The sequence below is a fragment of the Labrus bergylta genome, chromosome 3, assembly GCF_963930695.1.
Source record: "Labrus bergylta chromosome 3, fLabBer1.1, whole genome shotgun sequence".
NCBI lineage: Eukaryota > Metazoa > Chordata > Actinopteri > Labriformes > Labridae > Labrus > Labrus bergylta.
In genome coordinates, this window is record NC_089197.1 from 1,223,237 (window position 1) to 1,247,389 (window position 24,153).

General features: G+C 43.1%; 1 protein-coding gene across 2 annotated transcripts; it reads left to right on the forward strand.

The window, feature by feature from the left end:
• Positions 1-114: 114 nt before the first annotated feature.
• On the forward strand, positions 115-23,863 carry LOC110002402 (aminopeptidase N). Of its 2 annotated transcripts, none has more exons than XM_020658000.3 (21): positions 115-443; positions 4,907-5,637; positions 6,535-6,677; positions 7,677-7,816; positions 8,926-9,052; positions 10,127-10,281; positions 11,438-11,551; positions 11,643-11,786; positions 12,882-12,947; positions 13,505-13,570; positions 13,688-13,863; positions 18,739-18,815; positions 18,895-19,028; positions 19,495-19,550; positions 19,637-19,784; positions 19,871-19,962; positions 20,051-20,161; positions 21,160-21,327; positions 21,616-21,756; positions 21,912-21,993; positions 22,094-23,863. In XM_020658000.3, exons 2-21 carry the CDS (start codon positions 5,039-5,041, stop codon positions 22,244-22,246), a joined length of 2,892 nt encoding a protein of 963 aa, XP_020513656.2. In that variant the 5' UTR covers positions 115-443; positions 4,907-5,038; the 3' UTR covers positions 22,247-23,863. The 2 variants fall into 2 exon arrangements, with proteins under 2 accessions (XP_020513656.2, XP_065808507.1); XM_065952435.1 differs by lacking the exon at positions 115-443 and adding an exon at positions 2,340-2,453.
• Positions 23,864-24,153: the final 290 nt, after the last annotated feature.

Genomic DNA, 24,153 nt, shown 5'->3' on the forward strand with positions numbered 1-24,153 from the left:
TTATTGTGCACCGCCCACTCGCCCACAGCAGCCTGGAGTTTTTCTTACTCTTCAGCAGGTAGTCGAGTCACTAAAGGCTCTGAACACCCTGCACCTCTGAGGATCACACGCAGCACTCTCTCCACCACAATGACTTAACAGTCTTGTTGATACAGCCGCATTCTTTCAGCTCCCCCTTTTCCAACCAATTTGAAGATTTCTGTTTTTTTTTTTCCTTTTCGAAAATTGAAGGGACTTTTTCCCTCCCTACAAAACGAAGCAGAAACCTGTGGTCGCTCTCGCCACCTCCCTCCTCCTCCTCCTCCTCCTCCTCCTCCTCCTCCCTCACAGATGCAGACTGAGAGTGTTTCACATCAGCCGGTGATCACTCCAGCTCAACTTCTCCGTCTCATGCCGGAGCAAAACCAGGGCTTCCAGTGGACATCCAGCGACGGGAGGGCTCGGTATGTACTGTTTTCCACTCGTCTGGCATGTTCATTTGTCCAACGTGGTCGAGGCCAAGTCACTCCTTTGGTCGCTCGTTTGTGTTTCCCTGAACAGCTTTTTGTAATATCCTGTTTGAGCTCTTTTTGGCTTCTGCAGAAATATGGAGCTGCTGCTTTCTCAGAATGTTTTCTCCTTCCTGACGGTAACATGAACGCCCTCTAAAGTTAACTTAAGTTGAGTCTTTTTTGGCTGCTTTCAATTTCAAATGAAAGCTGGAACATACTGTAATCAGAGGAGTAACCAGTGATATGAAACAGCTGAGTGCAGCTCTGAGATGCTTTTGTGCAGGACTCCCTTCATCGTGCGCTTGAATTTTCCAGAGTGACTTTGTGGCTCTGCATGAGTTTCTGAGTTGTCTGTCAGCGTGCAGAGTGAACTGGATGTAAACCAATGCTGATCTGTAGAGTGTGTGCAGAGCCAAGACAACACACTGCTGATAGTTTAGATCCCAGGTTCATGCGCAGGTGGAACGATAATGCAGAAATGTTTCCTTCACATTCTCCAGATAAAATGAACTAAATAAATAAAACAGCGAAATAATAAAGAAACAAAGAGGAGACGATAAGTTACGCAAACAGAACGAGTAGAGCCGGTGAGGCAGGTGTGACCTCCTCCCAGCTGACACTCATATTCACACTCCTGTGCACAAACACTTTAGAAGTGCTGACTCCTTACACACTGCTCCCAGGACGGAGAAGAGGAGTGTCTGCTGGAATGATAACATGACCCACAGGGGGGTCACATGATTCCTCTGTTGTCATTTTTTCACTCCATTAAAAATGTGTGATTTTGAACCCACAGGATAAACATTCCCACTCACATGATTAGCCCGCTCTCAGCCGGCTGGAGGGAAGCTTCTAATCACTTTGACGTTAGACTTTTTTCTCCTAAACAGGAGGCAGATTAAGTTCAACGCTTTACCTGTTAACCCCTGCCAGTGCTGGACAAAGTACACAGCTTCACGACTTGAGTCAAAGTAAAGATCCTCCTCATCAAATATGACTCCAACACAAGGGAAAGTTACTCATTCCAAAGATTACTTCACTTAAAGGTCCCATATCCTCCTCTTCCTCTTCAGTTTAAATAAGTGTCAGAGCTCCCCAAAACATGTGTGTGAAGTTTCTTGTTCTAAATCCACTCTGATCCTGTATTTGATCATGTCTATAAACCCCTCTATTTCAGCCCTGCTCAGAACAGGCTGTTTCTGTGTCTGTACCTTTAAATATGCAAATGAGCTGTGTCTGACCACGCCTCCAATAACAAACAATATCAGGAAGAACCAAAACTACCTGATGAGTGCAGAATGCGGAAAAGTCTGCATGAAAATGTCACAAAGATTGTTAAAGTCTCTGTGTCAGGCTCCAGTCAGCAACGTGTTTCTAAATAAAGCACATCTTATCAGAAGTCTCTCCGTATCATATCACATCCACTGTAAGTGTCCTCAATCATTAACAGGAAAAGGAAGGTTTTTATCAGAGTGTACACACTCCCTGCAACATGAACTCCTCACACGGGGTTTAAATATTTAAAGGTCACATATTCTGTAAAATCCTCTTCTCCATGTTCCTCTAACATGTGTCTCTAGTGCGTCTACAAACCCCCCAATGATGAGAAAAGTCCATCCTCTCCGTCTTCTGCCTGCTTCACTTTTCAGAAAATGTGTGCTCAAACAGGCCGTTTGGAGATTTCCCTTCATGACATCACAAAGGGCAGTAGCCCCTCCCCCAGGTGGGTGACACTCCCACAGCTAGGTGTTTGTTCTGCCCTCTGAGTCTGCCTTCTCACCGTAAACAATAGGACATGGAGCGAGAAAGACCGAGTACACCCCAAGCCCTTTCAGAGAGATATATCCAGTCTGGCCTGTGAACGCCCCGGGATCCCCCCAGGGGGAGCTGGAAAACGTTGATGTGGAGAGGGACTTACTTCACCTGTTACATCATGACAGCAAGCTTAGCATGGCGTCAGAGGTTTGAACATGAACTGTCTTTATCACCAGATTTTTCTCATTTATCAGAGAGATGGCTCAGCTGTAAACACTTTGGAAAAACTCAACTCCAGTCAAAGTCCAAGTCGCAGGAAGAACTTTACCCTACTACAGGCTGCCAGCAATAACACACTAACTTCCAGCTCAGATTAATAAGAAAATGAGAGCATTGAAAGTGTTAAATATGCCCGACAGTTTTAATTCAATTTAATTCAATTTATTTTGTATAGCTTCAACTCATAACAAGTGTTATCTCAAGACACTTACTCTTTGTCTGTTAACATTACAAAAGAGCAGGTAAAAAGACCTTACTCATTGTTATGTTACAAAAAGCAGGTAAAAGACCTTACTCATTGTTATGTTACAAAAAGCAGGTAAAAGATCTTACTCATTGTTATGTTACAAAAAGCAGGTAAAAGATCTTACTCATTGTTATGTTACAAAGATCTGGCCTATCCATCATGAGCACTTAGTACCCATATGTTTGAACAAACATTTAATTTTCTGTCGACAGTTGACACATTTGACTTACAATTGTATGTTTCTCATATTATCACACATGTATAATAATTAAAGGAAACATCCGTACATTCTACCCAATAGGAAGGAAAAGAGCGGGAAACACATTCTGGGCTCTTCAAATTGAAAACGTGACAAAATGTGCTCTGAGTCTGTGTCAGAATCCCTGCAGCTGAATCCTGAGCAGACACTGATACAGCGAATGATTCATAGATTGAAGAAAGTGTAAATCAGCTGCTAAGGCCAAAAGAATTATGTCACTGGTCAACTTTAGTACAGTTAATCGTTCTCTAATAACTCATTGCTTTTTAGGTAACACTTTACTTTAAAGTCGCACTCCCACTCGGCCCAGTTGTCCCATACCATGTTGAAGCAAGATTGTTCCCCCTCCCCATCCCCCCTCTGGCCTGCACTCACACTGCTCCAGGACTAACCGGGTCTGAGCACGGTTACCTCTATAAGGTCGTAATACAACACATGCATGGCTTTACATGATCCTGAAGCGTGCTCTGTTTACAAACAGGTAGAACAACACAAAGAATATGAGCGCTACTTTACTGACTTTGTGTCTTATTCTGAGTCATAGTAGTCGGATACAGACAGAACACTCCCGGGATTCTCCATAATGAAGGCTGTACAAATTTTATTCTGTGTTTGTGCTCCTGCATGAACTCTACCGTGCCGAGTTACACCTCTGCCAAACGTGCCAGGACCGAGGAAGTGTATCGAGCGTGAGCACAGATCAGAGCACGAGATGGACTTTTAGGGTGAAGCGTGCTTTGGCACCTTAAAGGTGCACTTGATATTTTTGTGGATATATCTTTAAATTCTGTCAACCATCTAAGAGTAATTATTCTTTTAGGTTTGTGAAGCTGTAATACATATGTGTAAGAGACCTCATAGCAGCAGAGTTATATTAGGACTGAGGTGTCTGTTGTGAGCTGAAAAGGAAATGTGACTGAAACTGAAGAAATGTACATGTCTGATATTTAAGAGTCAAGGTGATGTCTTCTTTCTTGCCTTTTAGAGATGTAATGAAGCAGACAGGAATTTGTAGGATGTACCTTCTAGCAGAATATAAGCAACACTGTAAAGATGAAGACTTTGCTAATGATTGTCAATGATTGTGAGATCTTGGTCAGCGTGGGTCAGCGATGGTCTGCACTTTGTCAGCCATGTGTGTTGTGTTTCTGTGTTGTCTGACCATGGCTGAAAAAATCTAAGATGATCTACAGTCTGTTTCACGATTTCATCATTGTTCATCTATTATAGAAACAACTCCCACCTAACAGTAGAGAAATGTGAAAGTTGGAGACGTATACAGATTCTGTGGTATATGTTCATTTCTCAAAACACAAACAGTCCTCAGAGGGAAAGTTGGTCCCTGTAACACTGTTTGAAGATAAAATGCTACAGGAGAATTTGTGGTGGTGGGTGTCCTGGTAGCTTTAATGCTCTGAACAGTGTTCAGGGACCCATTTTTTCTTAAAGTAAAGTTTGTGTATTCAGTATTCAGAATTGTTTCACTTCTCCAACTTTAAAATGTCACCAACAAAACTCCAAAGTGCACCTTTAAAGAGACAGAAGCTGAAATGAAGCATTTCAGGCAGAGGCTGAAATAAGGGATTTTACTGACGCCAGAATCAGTTAATATTACGTTTTTTGAGCTGCAGATGTCCCAACGCTGCTCAACAGGTGTCTGAGTGAATACAGGGGGGAGTTGTGATTGAATTTGCTTGGCTGTATGAAAAGCAGGTGATGAGGCTTGTGATGTGTATTAATAATTAATTGACTGAAAAGTGAGATCATTCTGCAGCTACAAAAAAAACAGTATTTCTACTTTTAACATCCATTTTATTGTGAACTCTGCTCACAGATTAAATAACTCCAGTTTGTGGTCTTTCTTTTCCTCCTCAGGTGTTATGAAGATGACTTTGTTGCCATGTTAATAGCTCAACCATTAACTGAGGAGGGAAGAGACCTGTAGAGCTGGACAAACACAGACTAAGACCCCCCCCCAGAGTCCTCCTCTGAGCGTCTGAAGCTAACATGGGGAAAGTCTACTACATCAGTAAAAATGTGGGCCTGGGGTTGCTCGCGTTGGCGGCCGTTGCCCTGGTTACAATATTAGCTTTGTCCATCGCCTACGACAAGGAGAAGGCCAGGAATCGAGGCACGTCTGGGGATGGGACAGGAGACAGCACCAGCATGCCTCCCACCACCTCCTCCACCCCAAAGGAGCCGTGGGACCGCTACAGACTGCCACACTCCCTCGTCCCCTCGTCCTACAACGTGACCCTGTGGCCCCGACTGACGCCCGACGAAAACAGCCTGTACATCTTCACCGGACGTTCTACCGTGGAGTTCAGATGTGTGAAGGAAACGGACCTCATCATCATCCACTCCAACAAGCTCAACCTCACCGACTTCAACGGTCAACTAGCTAAGCTAACCAGCCTTTCTGAAGCCACGGCGCCCGCCATACAGAAGTCCTGGCTCGTCCCGAAGACGGAGTATCTGGTTCTTCAGCTGCAAAGGACGCTAGCTGTCGGAGTGATGTATTCCCTTCACACTGAGTTTCTTGGAGAGCTGGCAGACGATCTTGAAGGCTTTTACAGGAGTGAATACACCGAGGACGGGGTGAAGAAGTAAGCATGACGGAGCTTCATTGTATTGCTCTTGGTGGTTGTTGATTTGCTGCTACAGTTTTCATCTTGGCGGAACTTTGGGGATTTGCCCTTCATAGATGTTTGTTTTATTTTGAAGGGGTTGTTGTACTATATGAGCATTGTGTTAATAGTAAGTGTATTAGCCACAGTAAATCCTGCTTTGCAGAAGAAACTGGCTGGAGTGCTGGCACAGTATCTAAGATGTATGACTGCTGCAGAGGAGGAAGCGAGGAACGTGGAGCTGGGGATCGAACCCCCGACCTTCCGGTTAAGTGACGACTGACGCTACCACTGAGCCACAGCCGCCCTAATATTTGGTGAATCATCCAGTAGTGCTCCAACAAGCTTACTGACAGCAACTAAACACATTTATAATTAATTATTTTTTTTAAATAATAATTATAAATATTATAATTATATTTTAAATAATTTTAAATGTTTATTTTATTTTATTTTATTTTATTTTATTTTATTTATTGGTGATAAGGTGAACAAAATGAAACAAGAATATATAGATATGACAACTAAAGCGAGAACAAACAAACAAAGACAAAAAATAAATAAATAAATAAAACAGACAAAATAGATACAAACTAGCAAAACATAAGCAAAGATACAGAGCAACAATACAGACAAAATACATTTAAATGAGATGAAAGTCAAGACATTTATAATTAATATAGTGTACACTTACTTGGACGTTGATTTGGATGTCAGTTTTGACGCCGTCTGCAGCGCTGCATCGCCTGTAGCTTCTGTGCCAGCACTCCAACCAGTTTCTCAATAAAGGGGCCATAATACCTTTACGATTGACAAAGTTCCTTAGTCTTAAATAAATTAACTTTTTCTTTCATGTTGCATTTGAACATTTTGCAGAGTGGTCGCGACCTCGCAGATGCAAGCGGCGTACGCCAGGAAAACCTTCCCTTGCTTCGACGAGCCGGCCATGAAGGCCGTCTTCAATGTGTCCATCATCCACGAGCGAGACATGATAGCTCTGTCCAACGGCAGAGAAATAGGTTTGTTTTAGAAACACGGACATTCAGCTCGGTCAAGTTTCTCCTGCTGCGTAACTCTCTGAGGGAACAAAGACTGTAAAAAAGAATGTGCAACTTTTTGATCCAGTAGATGTCGCCCTTGAGCCCCAGCATGAAACCAAAACAAACTGCTGTTAGGCCACGCCTCCTCCATACTGAAGCCTCCGCCCTCCTCCAGAGACACACCTCCAACCCCATTCCCTCTCGTCACAGCCCCATAATTAAGCGCAAGCTGTGATCACCTGTGTCCTGCGTTGTTGTGTTAGCATGCTAATGTTAGCGCTCTTTAGTTAGCTCGTAGCTTCACATTGTTGTGTTGGCATGCTAATGTTAGCACTCTTTAGTTAGCTCGTAGCTTCACATTGTTGTGTTAGCATGCTAATGTTAGCGCTCTTTAGTTAGCTCGTAGCTTCACATTGTTGTGTCAGCATGCTAATGTTAGCACTCTTTAGTTAGCTCGTAGCTTCACATTGTTGTGTTAGCATGCTAATGTTAGCGCTCTTTAGTTAGCTCGTAGCTTCACATTTCATGTAAACTGACACAGAATGAGCGTGATCTAAAAACTCTTACTAACATCCAAATAATCAGTGAGTATGTTCTTCTTCTTCTCTCTAGTTCTTGACTAAAACAGCTTTTATACACAAGGGGAGGAGCCGGCCGTCCCGTCCATGTAAACACGGCTCTGACAACAACACAGCCAGCGGGACTCGAGCTTCTCCCTCATTGTAGACAGTCAGGACTCAGAGACACATTTACACAGGACACACTTTATGATTTATTTATGAGGAACATGTTGAACATTCTTCCTTCACTGCGGGTTAGAGCGAGTTGTGAAACTCTGGTTTTGTAAAAACATAAATATTTTGTCTTTAGGGAGTCAGGTTCATTGTAAATAATTATTAACTTGGACATGTGATAGGCAAATCATCGACTACATGTTGTTAATGCTAACAGAGTGTAACTGTTCCTTCCTCTGATCAGCCACTGAAGATGCCGTCGTCGATGGCGTGCCGGTTAGAACAACAACATTTGAGCCCACGAGGAGAATGTCCACATACCTGCTGGCCTTCATCGTCTGTGACTTCATAAGCATTCAGTCAACACAGAACAACAATCTGTTGGTGAGAAACAAACTGCATGTGTTTGCTTCATGCATGTGGTCGGCGTGCTGATTTGCACATTTAAAACTCCTGAAAGTTTCAGGGTGAGACGCTTATGTGCTGAAGTTTTCACCCCAACTTTAACCAGAACTTTCCTGCCAGCCGTCTGGTACATTTAGAGCGTGAAGTCGGGGTGAGCTGATGTGAGAACAGGAAGTAGGCGTGCTCAACCGTAACGATCGCTGAGCACATTATGAAGCTGATTCTTCAGGCTTTCTTTTTTCCCGCTCTTTTGTTGATGCAATGAATACATGGAACTACACGAAGCATTGATTAAGACAAACATTAAAATGAAAGCATCAGACTTTTCCCTGTTCTTCATGTTGCATCATATTTAAAGTTTATATTCCTGATCCAGAATGAAGTCTAAATCTGAGGACAGGGATTACTTTAAGGGGATTTATTCGGGTTTCAGACTTCAGGATGATCGGGAAGATTTGAGGTGCGATTTCTTCCCTGACAATCGCAGCGCTGTTCCTGACCCGAGGCTGCTCGGGGACCGATAATCTGAACCAAGTTATTTTGCAGTGTGAATCGTATAAAGATCCAATATTAACCTCCACGATCTACTCTGATTTATATCAAACATGTCTGATATTTAGGATTTCAAATCTTGACGATTACGTCACAAAAGGGTCTAGAGGAAGTCGTGACTACAACAACCGCGAAAGACAAGGGAGGTAAGTCGTACGACCAGCGGCGGGATGCAACCCATATGTGTGATCTGGACGGGAGCGTGCCTATGTTCCCACATTTCTAAGATTTTCTAAATTAGGCCCTATGTTCCCACATTTCCTTTTTCATAAATTTCTATCAGTTAGGGTTTGTGGGAACATAGGTCTGACCCCATCTGGACACCTGGAATCGACTGATAGTTCAATCTGACCTCCAGCTCTCGCTGAGGAACAGACCGTCCATGATGTCCTCGTCTGCCCAGACATTTCTTCACCCAAACTCATTTAACATTTCCACGTTGTTTATTTCACATCATGTTGCATTTCACGATTATATTCCTGAGCCAGAAGATTATTATTTTAAGGGGGGTTAAAAACTTTTCTGTTTCTTTGCAGGTCCGAATCTGGGCCAGAAGAAAAGCCATCGATGACGGGCAGGGTGAATATGCTCTCAACATCACAGGGCCCATCCTTCAGTTTTATGAGCGGTACTACAACGCAACGTATCCGCTCTCCAAGTCAGGTGGGTCAGCGATGTGTCAGTACGCTCCTTTAAACCTCTTCCTGTGGGGAAGGATATGTTCTGAGGATTTCCTTTATCTCCCATCATTCAGTCACTTTGTTCATCGTTTTGCTGCGTTTGCACATTTTTCCTGTGGGACAGTTTTTTTTCCTGTATGTTTGAGGCTTTTTTATGAGGAACATTAAACAGCTGCTGGCCGCTCTGTGAGACTGAACTCATGAGCTCAACAGCACTTTTTCACTACTGTCATACACGCAGATCAGGCAGTCGCCGGTTCAAGTTTTGAAATCGGTCTGGTAGCTGAAGAGGGGGCAGTTCACTTCCTGAGCACTGATGAGGTGCCCTCATTTTCCCCTGAGATGGGAAATCTTTGTATTTCTAAGTCTAAAAAGGAGCTTCCAGTGACGCAAAAATCATCATCTTGCGTCACTGGACACTGTTGTGGTTAGCGTGGTGAAACTACAACGCTAGTTCCTCATATTTTCGACCACTGAAGCTACAGACCAATCAGAGATCAGTGGGTGGGAACTCACTCCCAAAATCAAAACTTAACATCCGCCTTATTTCTTGGCATGCACCAAAACAAACAGCATGAAGCATAAAAACCAAAACAACTTGCGCTGCATTGTTATGTTAGCATGCTAATGCTAGCGATCTTTATTATGCTGGTATCTTCACACTGCATGTAAATTTACCTGAAATGAGCGTGATCTAGAAACACAGTTAAGCAGTGAGTACAGTATGTTATTCTTCTTTTCTCTAGTCCCTCAATTAAACAACTTTTATACACGAGGGGAGGAGTCAGCCGGCCGTCCCGGCGATGTAAACAAAGTGAAGATAGGACTCTGAAAACTCTGAAAACATCACAGACAGTGGGACTCGGGTGTTACACCCATTGTAGACAGTCATGACTCACAGAGTTATTTTCAGAGGATAGACTTGATTTATATTTAAGTGTGAACAATCACATAGAAAGACTTTAAGGATACCTGCACACTGCTACAGCTGTAGTGGTTTTAATATTTAAAGAGTTGTAGTTTCTGACTCGTGTCCGGACGTTCTTGTCCTCCTCAGATCAGATCGCCCTGCCTGACTTCAACGCGGGGGCGATGGAGAACTGGGGTCTGATCACATACAGGGAGACAGCTCTGCTCTATGACCCCGTCATGTCCTCCACTGGAAACAAAGAGAGAGTGACGACCGTGATCGCTCACGAGCTCGCCCACATGGTAGGCCCAACCCTATCATCACATCACTTGTCATCACGGTTATCACATTAACCGAAAGGAGTCAGTTGGTTTGGTTCAGGCATTTCATTAGGATCTTCCTGGAAGTCTCTGTGGGAGGTTTTCCAGGCAAGCTGAACTGGGAGGAGACCCTGGGGTAGAGCTCAGTGGAGCGATTATTTATCCCGTCTGGAACTAGGAACGCCTCAGAATCCCCCAGAAGGAGCTGGAAAGTTTGAATAGTTCACATCAGGAATCAGTTCAGAGAAAATCAGGAATCAGTTCAGAGAAAAGAGAAAATGATTTTTTTAAATGGAGAAAAGGTTTCTGGAAATATGTCGTAATGTAATAGCTGTGAGTCACCGGTCTGGATCTGATAACTGCTCATCAACTGATCATGGAGGAGTGTCCAGACTCTTACAGGGTTCTTCTTAGATAAAAGTCTGGGCCTGGTCACTTAAAATCAATATGCAAATAAAAAGAACGTTTTATGATCTTTTTCACTTGGAGCAGTGATAACTCCACTCAGAATCAGAATCAGAATCAGAATCAGAATCAGAATCAGAATCAGGATTATTGCCAAGTACATTTACATATACAAGGAATTTGACTTGGTGTATTGGTGCAAAACAATTAACAAGGAAATAAAGCAGAACTAGCAACAACTTAAATAATACAGTATAAGAAGATATTACAATATATAAAATAGAATTTAAAAATATAAAAATAAAGAGCACAAAATGTACAAAAGGTGCGATGTAGGAGCCGTGCAGTGGACTGTGAGAAAAAATCTTAGTGTGTGTCACTCATGTGTTGACTAACTGACCCTCAGCCTGGTCATACTTCATTCTTAAGAAAAACATAATCATGTTTTGGAAGTTAAATTTAGCCTGAGACTCTACCTCCCTCCATTTCTCTCAAATCAGATGACAGATCATCACATGGGTGCAACATAACCACGCTCCATTTATGATGACCTATTACAGCCGGACATCATAATTCATGTGAAATCTGTGGTAGGGAGTTTTCTGAAGTTCCTGCTAAATAAAAGTTGGAGTTGAACTTTATCTGTCAGACACTGTCGGAGTTGTTCCTGGAAGAATGAGTTCCCTGAAAATGTCCCGGCGCTGACCTCTTTATTTCATCTGTTGTGTTTTAGTGGTTTGGGAACTTGGTGACTGTGCAGTGGTGGAACGACCTGTGGTTGAACGAGGGCTTTGCGATGTACGTGGAGTACCTTGGAGCCGACCACGCTGAGCCCACCTGGAACATCGTAAGAACCACATGTGGATCTGCTTAGACCTGGAGGCCTCAGTCACCTCTAACAGAAAGACCTCATAATCCTTATCGTTCCTCTGCTGCAGAAGGACCAGATCATTCTTTATGACGTGCACAAGGTGTTTGGGATTGACGCCCTTGCCTCGTCTCACCCGCTCACACGCAGAGAGGACGAGGTCAACGACCCCGCACAGATCAGCGAGATGTTCAACACCATCTCCTACAGCAAGGTCCGCTCCTCACACACCGTCCTACGATGCAGAAACTCAGATAGACACACGGTCAATGTTGCACTTCTTAAAAGTCCTACAAGGGGATTCAAATGAACACAAATATCAAAATACATAAACCCCTCTATTTCAGCCCTGCTCAGAACATGCTTGTTGTAGTATGCTTCTCTGTAGCTTTAAAGAGTACATATTCTCCCCCTCCTCCACCTTATCAAACAGCCCCCTCCTCCAACTTTTCAAACAGTCCCCTCCTCCACCTTTTCAAACAGTCCCCTCCTCCACCTTTTCAAACAGTCCCCCTGTGGTCTAAATGAAACATCTGTGCTGTGCTTTGGTCAAAATAAAACATGAATCAAGCACCAGAGGAGGTTTGTGACCCTGTATAAACCAGCTCTCTCAGAACGCTCCGTTTTGGTGTGTATGTCTCCCCCTCCCTCCACTGTGACATCACAAGGAGAGCACATTTGAAACAGAGCATTTTTCTCTGTGTTGTAAGACTTGTGCAGACCACAAACAAAGGACTGGATGGTTTATTTCACATGTTGTGGGTCAGTAGACTCTCAGGTTACCCAAATAAATGTTCAGAAACACTGTAGAAGAGGATTTATCAGAATATGTCCCCTTTAATAAACACAGGTTTGTGATTTAAATGCAAATGAGCTTTGTCCAACCACGCCCCCTCTCTGGAAGGGCTCGATTGGCTCGGGCTTTCTCGCTCCAGAGGGCAGAACAAACACCTAGCTGTGGGAGTGTCACCCACCTGGGGGAGGGGCTACTGCCCTTTGTGATGTCATGAATGGAAGATCTCCGAAACGGCCTGTTTGAGCACACATTTTCTGAAAAGAAAATAAGACCTGTGTGTGTAATCTCAGCCAATGTCAACCATTTTTAGTTCATTGTCATCCACCTTCAGGCTGTATTACCTGGTACATCCTTGTTTTATTTACAAACTACAGAGAGATACATTTAGAGCAAACATACAAGAAATCAGTCTGAGAAGAGTCGTGTTACAGTCTCATGAAAGCATCTTTCTTTTGGATAGAAGATGAAATCTTCTATAAGTCAAACAAACAAAACTCTTTTGTTCTTTTTCAGGGAGCGGCGGTGCTCAGGATGCTCTCCGAGTTTCTCACTGAGCCCGTGTTTGCGAGAGGACTCAGTGTGAGTATTAACCTTTTTGTCATCTCTTAATTAGTTCTGCATCTGTGGGCATGTCTGCATTTGTACTGACTTGGCATGTGGGTGATTATTCAACAGAAAATCCTTTTACTGTAAGTCTGACAGTTTACTTCCTGTTTGCAGTGTTTTCTGATGATTCAGATTCTGACTAATAACAGGTCTTGTTGTGTTTAAAACTCGTTGCCTAAGAGGCAGATGCAGACTTTTTGGATTTGAGACGTTTTCACATTTGAGCTCCTGAAAATTCCTAGATAATTTCAGGAGGACTGCTCCTGCAGCATGGAGACTGCCATCGATGGGACTCCAGCGCCCCCTGCAGGAACAGACGTCACTCAGGCTTCATCCATGTTTATTTACAATCTATGGTTCCAAAACAGCACAAATAGTTGATATTAAAGTATTATTGAAAAGCCCTGCCTCTTTTTTTGCGGCCAATCAGATTTCAAGGATACCCTGGTCACCTCCTGGATCCGCCCCTGCAGCTTTAACATCTTGATGACAGTGAATGCAAAGTGTTGATTGATGCTTTCTCCTCTCAGTCTTACCTGAACACGTTCGCCTTCAGCAACACAGTGTACACCGACCTGTGGGACCATCTCCAGAAGGTGTGTGACCTTCATGACCCTCATGACCTTCACAGTCACACACATGTTGTTGTGTATGATTTCACCTGACAGTTTGTCCTTCACTGTGTGAATGTGTCTTTTTTTTTTGGTCATCAGGCTGTTGAGAACACACCAGGTTTGCACATTCCTCACACTGTCCACGACATCATGAACCGCTGGACTCTGCAGATGGGCTTCCCCGTGGTCACTCTCGACACCCGGAGAGGACGCATCACCCAGAAACACTTCCTGCTGGATCCGGACTCTGTGGTGGACCGGCCCTCTCAGTTCAAGTAGGGATCACTTTTACTTCACCTGTAAGTTCACTGCAGTCAGTAACCAAGAAGATGTTTACCTTCATGTAGATACATCTCAATAGATCGATCACCACCGAAGCACAAACATAAACGTTATGTTATTGGAATCACAGCTGGTCGTAATAAGACGTTTGTGTTTCACACTTGCAGGCCTGGAAAATATAATCCACAACAGCCTCTTAACTTTTTAATTAAGGGTTTTATTTACATTTAAACATCTCATAACTGCCAATTTCCACATAATCCTTGTGCACCACGGTCCGTTAGCGACGTGCACTATGGCGCCGTTCCCTGCCACTCTAGTTGAGTGAGCAACAAATCATCCTCAGAAAGACAAAGCAACATGTTGTTTACAAGTTTTTCTCTTTATTCCCGCATGATCTCGTGATCTTGTAGTTCTCCTATCTTGTAGTTCTCCCGTGATCTTGTAGTTCTCATGTGATCTTGTAGTTCTCCCGTGATCTTGTAGTTCTCCCGTGATCTTGTAGTTCTCCTGTGATCTTGTAGTTCTCCTATCTTGTAGTTCTCCTGTGATCTTGTAGTTCTCCTATCTTGTAGTTCTCCTGTGATCTTGTAGTTCTCCTATCTTGTAGTTCTCATGTGATCTTGTAGTTCTCCCGTGATCTTGTAGTTCTCCTGTAATCTTGTAGTTCTCCTATCTTGTAGTTCTCCTGTGATCTTGTAGTTCTCCTGTCATCTTGTAGTTCTCCTGTGATCTTGTAGTTCTCCCGTGATCTTGTAGTTCTCATCTGATCTTGTAGTTCTCCCATGATCTTGTAGTTCTCATGTGATCTTGTAGTTCTCCCGTGATCTTGTAGTTCTCCTGTGATCTTGTAGTTCTCCCGTGAGCTTGTAGTTCTCATCTGATCTTGTAGTTCTCCCATGATCTTGTAGTTCTCATGTGATCTTGTAGTTCTCCCGTGATCTTGTAGTTCTCCCGTGATCTTGTAGTTCTCCTGTGATCTTGTAGTTCTCCTGTGATCCTGTAGTTCTCATCTGATCTTGTAGTTCTCCTGTGATCTTGTAGTTCTCCTGTGATCTTGTAGTTCTCCTGTGATCTTGTAGTTCTCCCGTGATCTTGTAGTTCTCATGTGATCTTGTAGTTCTCATGTGATCTTGTAGTTCTCATGTGATCTTGTAGTTCTCATGTGATCTTGTAGTTCTCCCGTGATCTTGTAGTTCTCCTGTGATCTCGTAGTTCTCCTATCTTGTAGTTCTCCTGTAATCTTGTAGTTCTCCTATCTTGTAGTTCTCCTGTGATCTTGTAGTTCTCCTGTCATCTTGTAGTTCTCCTGTGATCTTGTAGTTCTCTCGTGATCTTGTAGTTCTCATCTGATCTTGTAGTTCTCCCATGATCTTGTAGTTCTCATGTGATCTTGTAGTTCTCCTGTGATCTTGTAGTTCTCCTGTAATCTTGTAGTTCTCCTATCTTGTAGTTCTCCTGTGATCTTGTAGTTCTACTGTCATCTTCTAGTTCTCCTGTGATCTTGTAGTTCTCTCGTGATCTTGTAGTTCTCATGTGATCTTGTATTTCTTCCGTGATCTTGTAGTTCTCCTGTAATCTTGTAGTTCTCCTATCTTGTAGTTCTCCTGTGATCTTGTAGTTCTCCTGTCATCTTGTAGTTCTCCTGTGATCTTGTAGTTCTCTCGTGATCTTGTAGTTCTCATCTGATCTTGTAGTTCTCCCATGATCTTGTAGTTCTCATGTGATCTTGTAGTTCTCCTGTGATCTTGTAGTTCTCCTGTGATCTTGTAGTTCTCCCGTGATCTTGTAGTTCTCATCTGATCTTGTAGTTCTCCCATGATCTTGTAGTTCTCATGTGATCTTGTAGTTCTCCCGTGATCTTGTAGTTCTCCCGTGATCTTGTAGTTATCCTGTGATCTTGTAGTTCTCATCTGATCTTGTAGTTCTCCTGTCATCTTGTAGTTCTCCTGTGATCTTGTAGTTCTCCTGTGATCTTGTAGTTCTCATGTGATCTTGTAGTTCTCATGTGATCTTGTAGTTCTCCCGTGATCTTGTAGTTCTCCTGTGATCTCGTAGTTCTCCTATCTTGTAGTTCTCCTGTGATCTTGTAGTTCTCCTGTCATCTTGTAGTTCTCCTGTGATCTTGTAGTTCTCCCGTGATCTTGTAGTTCTCATGTGATCTTGTAGTTCTCCCGTGATCTTGTAGTTCTCCCGTGATCTTGTAGTTCTCCTGTGATCTTGTAGTTCTCCCGTGATCTTGTAGTTCTCCTGTGATCTTGTAGTTCTCCTGTGATCTTGTAGTTCTCCTATCTTGTAGTTCTCCTGTGATCTTGTATTTCTCCCGTGATCTTGTAGTTCTCCTGTGATCTTGTAGTTCTCCTATCTTGTAGTTCTCCTGTGATCTTGTAGTTCTCCTGTCAACTTGTAGTTCTCCTGTGATCTTGTAGTTCTCCTATCTTGTAGTTCTCCTGTGATCTTGTAGTTCTCATGTGATCTTGTAGTTCTCCCGTGATCTTGTAGTTCTCCCGTGATCTTGTAGTTCTCCTGTGATCTTGTAGTTCTCCTATCTTGTAGTTCTCCTGTGATCTTGTAGTTCTCCTGTGATCTTGTAGTTCTCATGTGATCTTGTAGTTCTTCTTTGATCTTGTAGTTCTCCTGTGATCTTGTAGTTCTCATGTGATCTTGTAGTTCTCCTGTAATCTTGTAGTTCTCATGTGATCTTGTAGTTCTCCTGTGATCTTGTAGTTCTCATGTGATCTTGTAGTTCTTCTTTGATCTTGTAGTTCTCCTGTGATCTTGTAGTTCTCCTGTAATCTTGTAGTTCTCCCGTGATCTTGTAGTTCTCCTGTGATCTTGTAGTTCTCCTGTAATCTTGTAGTTCTCCCGTGATCTTGTAGTTCTCCTGTGATCTTGTAGTTCTCCTATCTTGTAGTTCTCCTGTGATCTTGTAGTTCTCCTGTGATCTTGTAGTTCTCCTATCTTGTAGTTCTCCTGTGATCTTGTAGTTCTCCTATCTTGTAGTTCTCATGTGATCTTGTATTTCTCCCGTGATCTTGTAGTTCTCCTGTAATCTTGTAGTTCTCCTATCTTGTAGTTCTCCTGTGATCTTGTAGTTCTACTGTCATCTTCTAGTTCTCCTGTGATCTTGTAGTTCTCTCGTGATCTTGTAGTTCTCATGTGATCTTGTATTTCTCCCGTGATCTTGTAGTTCTCCTGTAATCTTGTAGTTCTCCTATCTTGTAGTTCTCCTGTGATCTTGTAGTTCTCCTGTCATCTTGTAGTTCTCCTGTGATCTTGTAGTTCTCTCGTGATCTTGTAGTTCTCATCTGATCTTGTAGTTCTCCCATGATCTTGTAGTTCTCATGTGATCTTGTAGTTCTCCTGTGATCTTGTAGTTCTCCTGTGATCTTGTAGTTCTCCTGTGATCTTGTAGTTCTCATCTGATCTTGTAGTTCTCCCATGATCTTGTAGTTCTCATGTGATCTTGTAGTTCTCCCGTGATCTTGTAGTTCTCCCGTGATCTTGTAGTTCTCCTGTGATCTTGTAGTTCTCATCTGATCTTGTAGTTCTCCTGTCATCTTGTAGTTCTCCTGTGATCTTGTAGTTCTCCTGTGATCTTGTAGTTCTCATCTGATCTTGTAGTTCTCCCGTGATCTTGTAGTTCTCATGTGATCTTGTAGTTCTCCCGTGATCTTGTAGTTCTCCTGTGATCTTGTAGTTCTCCTATCTTGTAGTTCTCCCGTGATCTTGTAGTTCTCCTGTCATCTTGTAGTTCTCCTGTTATCTTGTAGTTCTCCTGTGATCTTGTAGTTCTCCCGTGATCTTGTAGTTCTCATCTGATCTTGTAGTTCTCCCGTGATCTTGTAGTTCTCATGTGATCTTGTAGTTCTCCCGTGATCTTGTAGTTCTCCTGTGATCTTGTAGTTCTCCCGTGATCTTGTAGTTCTCCTGTGATCTTGTAGTTCTCCTGTGATCTTGTAGTTCTCCTATCTTGTAGTTCTCCTGTGAGCTTGTATTTCTCCCGTGATCTTGTAGTTCTCCTGTGATCTTGTAGTTCTCCTGTCATCTTGTAGTTCTCCTGTGATCTTGTAGTTCTCCTATCTTGTAGTTCTCCTGTGATCTTGTAGTTCTCATGTGATCTTGTAGTTCTCCCGTGATCTTGTAGTTCTCCCGTGATCTTGTAGTTCTCCTGTGATCTTGTAGTTCTCCTATCTTGTAGTTCTCCTGTGATCTCGTAGTTCTCCTGTGATCTTGTAGTTCTCATGTGATCTTGTAGTTCTTCTTTGATCTTGTAGTTCTCCTGTGATCTTGAAGTTCTCATGTGATCTTGTAGTTCTTCTTTGATCTCGTAGTTCTCCTGTGATGTTGTAGTTCTCATGTGATCTTGTAGTTCTTCTTTGATCTTGTAGTTCTCCTGTGATCTTGTAGTTCTCATGTGATCTTGTAGTTCTCCTATAATCTTGTAGTTCTCATGTGATCTTGTAGTTCTCCTGTGATCTTGTAGTTCTCCTGTAATCTTGTAGTTCTCATGTGATCTTGTAGTTCTCCTGTGATCTTGTAGTTCTCATGTGATCTTGTAGTTCTATTGTAATCTTGTAGTTCTCCTGTGATGTTTGTACAGCTGCTCATTGCTGTGCTCATATTCCAGAAACAGACCCAGTGAGGCAGGTTGAGCGCCGTCCAACTGGCGCTGACAGAACACAGCGCGTACAGACTATGTTGAAATTGGCAGTAAGAATTACAGGGTAACTCATGTTACAATATGATACATGGCCCACAATAGATGAGTCTACTTGGTAAAACAAATCCTTAAATACACAAATGTCAACAGTCACATGATGCTGTCCTGAGAGACCATGACACCAACATGTTGTTTCTGTCTTCAGTTACACGTGGTTTGTCCCCATCAAATGGATGAAGACAGGTGTGGAGCAACAACAGTACTGGCTCCTTAAAGACACAGGTACACTCCTGATCTTCTATATAAGATCATCATTCACTGAGAACTGTGCTCAACGTTTTAAAAAATGCTTTCCTGCCAGACACCCACGGTGAGATGAGCGTTTCAGGAGAGGACTGGGTTCTGTTGAACACCAACGTTTCTGGGTTCTTCAGGGTGAACTATGATCTCCAGAACTGGGATCGTCTTCTCTCTCTGCTCAACACCGATCACCAGGTGAGTCACAGAGTATTCACCTGTTCTGAATCCACTCTGATCCTATATTTGATCATGTCTATAAACCCCTCTATTTCAGCCCTGCTCAGAACAGACTGTTTCTGTGTCTGTACCTTTAAATATGCAAATTAGCTGTGTCTGACCACGCCCCCTCTCAGGAAGGGCTTGGGTATACTCGGTCTTTCTCGCTCTATGTCCTATTGTTTACGGTGAGAAGGCAGACTCAGAGGGCAGAACAAACACCTAGCTGTGGGAGTGTCACCCACCTGGGGGAGGGGCTACTGCCCTTTGTTATGTCATGAAGGGAAAATCCCCAAACGGCCTGTTTGAGCACACATTTTCTGAAAAGTGGAGCAGGCAGAAGACGGAGAGGATGGACTTTTCTCATCATTGGGGGGTTTTGCTTCAACACTTGGCTTTGGTTGTTTGTGTGTAAACATGTTTGTGTTTGTTTTATTTCTTTCAGGCTTTATCAGTCATCAACAGAGCTCAGATCATAGACGACGCATTCAACCTAGCAAGGTAAAAACAACAACATGTTCAAAGGACTTCAGACTTCGTTCATTCATGTCTGTAAAGAATACTAAAGCTGTGTCCTCTCTGTGTAGAGCCAAAATAATCAACACCACACTCGCCCTGAGAACGACCACATACCTGTCCAGGGAGAGAGACTACATCCCCTGGGAGTCGGCTCTGAGGAACCTCGACTACTACATCCTCATGTTTGACCGCACCGAGGTTTATGGAGCGTTGCAGGTTCATACTCACACGTCCTCTACTGCGATATGTGATGTGTACAATGAGCGGGCATGCAGGTGATGGCAGATATGTTTCACTTTCAGGCGTACCTCAAGAAACAAATCCAACCGCTTTTCGAGCACTTCAAGAAAATCACCAACAACTGGACCAGAGTTCCTGCAGGACACACCGACCAGTAAGACGTTTCACACCCGACAAGGCACAAAGTGAATAAAATGCAATTGTTTATAACCAGCTTTCTCAAACCGCCCCGTGTTCTTCAGGTATAATCAGATAAACGCCATCGAAATAGCGTGCAGTACAAACGTGGAGGGCTGCAGAGAGCTGATTAAAGGCTGGTATCGACAGTGGATGGAGAATCCACAACACAACCCGTGAGTAACCGAGCCTTACAGCGTGTCCTAACAGCATGAGACATATGGAAGCGTCTGCGTCAAATTAAACATGATTCAAATGTTTCCTATTGGAGCGTCCTAACTGATCGCGAGCGACGAGAGGCAGACCGCCGATTGGAGCCAGACGGGCTGTTTCCATTTTCCTTTCTGTCGCTCTAGTAGAGGGAGGAGGAAGGAGGAAGGAGGAAGGAGGAAGGAGGAAGGAGGAAGGAGGTGGAGATAGTGGTGCATAGATAATATCCACATCATGACTGAAATCTTGACCTTTGACCTTTGTCAACACCGGAGAAAAACCTAATTTGTTTCACGGCGAGCCGTTTATTGACGAGTCTCTGAGTGTTGTGATTTCAGTCAACAGCTCGTCAAAATAAAGCACCACACTTCAGTTTTTCCACCTTCAAAATAAAAGCACCACACTTCGGTTTGTCCACCTTCAAAATAAAAGCACCACACTTCAGTTTGTCCACCTTCAAAATAAAAGCACCACACTTCTGTTTGTCCACCTTCAAAATAAAAGCAACAGACTTCAGTTTGTCCACCTTCAAAATAAAAGCACCACTCTTCAGTTTGTCCACCTTCAAAATAAAAGCACCACACTTCTGTTCATCCACCTTCAAAATAAAAAGCACCACAATTCAGTTTGTCCACCTTCAAAATAAAAGTGTCACACTTCGGTTTGTTCACTTTCAAAATAAAAGCACCACATGTTATAATGTTTAAAAGGGGAGACTGAAACTCAGAGAGCAGAGAATGAAACATTTAACGGATGCAGTGTGGACAGTGAGCCTGCGCGATGCAACATGATATCCAACACTCTCGGCTGTTAGGACATGGTGTTAGAAGACAATAAATACTTATAAAATACTTTAAACTACCGCACCATTGTTTGCTGTAACTAGACATTTTAGAACCTTTGCATGAGAGGAGTGATGCTGTGTGTTTGGTTTTCACGCTCTGATCTGCTGTGTGTCGACCAGCATCCATCCCAACTTGAAGAGCACAGTTTACTGCAGTGCCATCGCGTTTGGAGGAGTGGAAGAATGGGACTTTGCCTGGAAGATGTTCAAGAACGCCACTCTGGCATCGGAAGCCGCCAGGCTACGATCAGCCATGGCCTGCACCAAAGCACCTTGGCTGTTGAACAGGTATGTGTCTGTGCGATCCAGATATGTGGGAGCAGCTTCAAGGAGCTTTGTTTGATTGATTGTCTGTAAGAAAAAACTACTGGCTGTATTTTCATGAAACTTTGTAGAAAGCTGAGTCCAGTATGGGGTTAGGAAGAACCCGTTTAAATATCAAGGTATACAATCAAAACAGCAGGTCTGACTGATGAAAAAGATATAATACTGACCCAACTGACATTTTTTAGATTTGAAAATATACCAAACTTCATGTTTCAAATGTTCATGAACAGAATATTCTGCTTGATTCAGGTACCTGGAGTACACTCTGGACCCGTTGAAGATCCGCAAGCAGGACGCCACCTCCACCATTCAGTACATCGCTCGAAACGTTGTGGGGATGCCGTTGGCCTGGAACTTCGTCAGAGCTAAATGGAGCTACATTTTCCAGCAGTAAGAGCTCAACTCCTAAACATACATTTATATTAACACCGCTAAAGTTTTCAGCCAATCAGATGATATCAAACTTTTCCCCTTTACAGCAACATTGATTTGGTGTTTTGACCTAAAAAAAGATAATTTTCATGGATTTAAGTTTTTTCTTTTAGGTACGGAAGAGGGTCGTTTTCCTTCGCCCGTCTCGTCAACGGAATCACAACAAGGTTCTCGACAGACTTTGAGCTGCAGGAGGTATTCCACGCCGTGACTCCCCGAGGAGATTCAGACACAAAGAAAGAAAGAAAGAAAGTCACTCATTCTGCTTCTGCTTTTTATGTCTCTCTCTCTCCAGCTGAAAAAGTTCAAAGAAGACAACGTCCATGTTGGTTTTGGCTCCGCCTCCTTGGCCGTGGAGCAGGCGATCGAGAAGACCACCACCAACATCAAATGGGTGACGGCGAATAAAGCCGGTGTGCTGACGTGGTTCACTGAGGAGTCCACATGAGGACACGAGGACACTTTAAATGACAAACTCTTTTTTTCCCTGCTCTGGGATATGTAATGAATAACAATCACTATAATCATCAACCACAAAAGAGCGGCCTGTGACAGCTGCTAACAACTGTGCAAACACGACTAAGTGTGACGCATCATCATCAGAGCAAACACATGATGGTCACACTATCGTCACACCATCGTACCAAATCAGTGATATGACACTAAACCAAAGACTCCAGAGCTTAACCTCCAGTCCATGAATGACATCATCACTGTTTGGTGGAATAAATATAAGAAACGTTTGACGCCTTGAAATTACCAACAGAAAATAAAATGAAAAACATTTTCTTTTAGCTACAACTTCCTGCCTTTCTACGGTGGTCGGTAGGTGCAAAGGCTCGGCAATTCACTACGTTTCTAAATATGCTGCACAGTTTTCTTAACGTACGTTGTTTCATCTGTTGCCGAGCCTTTGCACTTACCGTCCCCCGTACCTTTCTTATCGTGTAATAGGTTTAGTGTAACGGCGTCCTGAGCGGCGTCCTCTCTGTTGCCATCAGGATGTCGTCAAGTTTTACATGACATGTGAGCGAGGCGTTGGACAAAATATTCACACAGAACTATATTCCTGTCCTGACTTGTGTGGTATATTTATCGCTGGTGCCAAATATCGATGTTTTGATTTTTTAAAAATGAAACGGCTCTAAATAGATTCTTCCTGCTGATTCGACTCGTTACTGCATGACTCCTCTCAGTGGCGATGACGATGAACAGATGGTAATCTGGTAATGATGATGATGACGACAGCAGGACCAAAAAAAAAAGAAGATGATGACGTTAAAGTCAGGGTTGGTCATTTCCTCCAGATCCACTTCTTCAGATTCTGGTTGAAATTGTCTTTATGTCCGGACAGAAATTAAGAACTCATGTTCTCTGAAAAAAGGAACAAAGAAAACCAGTCATCTGTAGCAGCTGTCATGGAGAAAACCAAAGATGTTTTTCTACTTGCATTATGTTTCTGTTTACTGTGATGTTTATTTTACTGCCGTCATTTGTCTCACACGTTGCCGCCTGCTGTGGTGCAAAACACTCTTATCATGAATATCAGACCGGTCAGGATGAAGAATTAACAAAGCATAACCAAGCAGCAAACTCCGGTGTTGAAACATGAAGCTGATGCTGAAGTGTAAAAAATCCTGCAGTTCCTGGAGTGTCCACTAGAGTCTGGCTGCAGAAGCACAGGAAGTCACATACACACCCATTGTAAAAAGCCTGTTTTTACAGCAGAGATGAACATGTTTACAGCCTGGTTCAAAAAACCAAATAGGTGTGATTAGCTCATGTCTGGATGGACACACACTGTACGGGGGGTGAATGTTTTGATGACTCATCAGTTTTGATTTGATGAAGGATAAGAGTTATTCACAATAAGGCGTGTAGCTGACCTGATTGACAGGTGGGCGCGGTGTAACGGTTTGTCAGGCCTCTTTTACGTCCTTCAGCCCGCTTCTCGTCTGGATGGACTGAGCATCAGTTTCCACTTCAGTGGGAACAGAGAAACCTTTTGTATAAAATAAATATGACCGTAATAAATGACTTACCCTTTGTGGATGTTTTTACTCCACCTCTTCTTGTTTGTCATTTTTTTTTGGAGGTGATGACATAATAAGTTGAAACGCTAACGGACCGCCCTACCCTCCAGGTACGTATCTCTCTCTCACTTAACACTGATGTACTATCATTGATGAGTGTGAGGAGAGTAACCTGTTCCAGCCCGTTTAATTACAAAGTTCAAGGTAAAAAAAAAAAAACAGCTGATAAGAGCTTTAAGTGACGTCTTATCGCCTGTATGAGACGCCACGAGGTCAAAGGGAGGTCAGACTCGTCATGTGAGCAACTTCAGGGTTGTTAAAA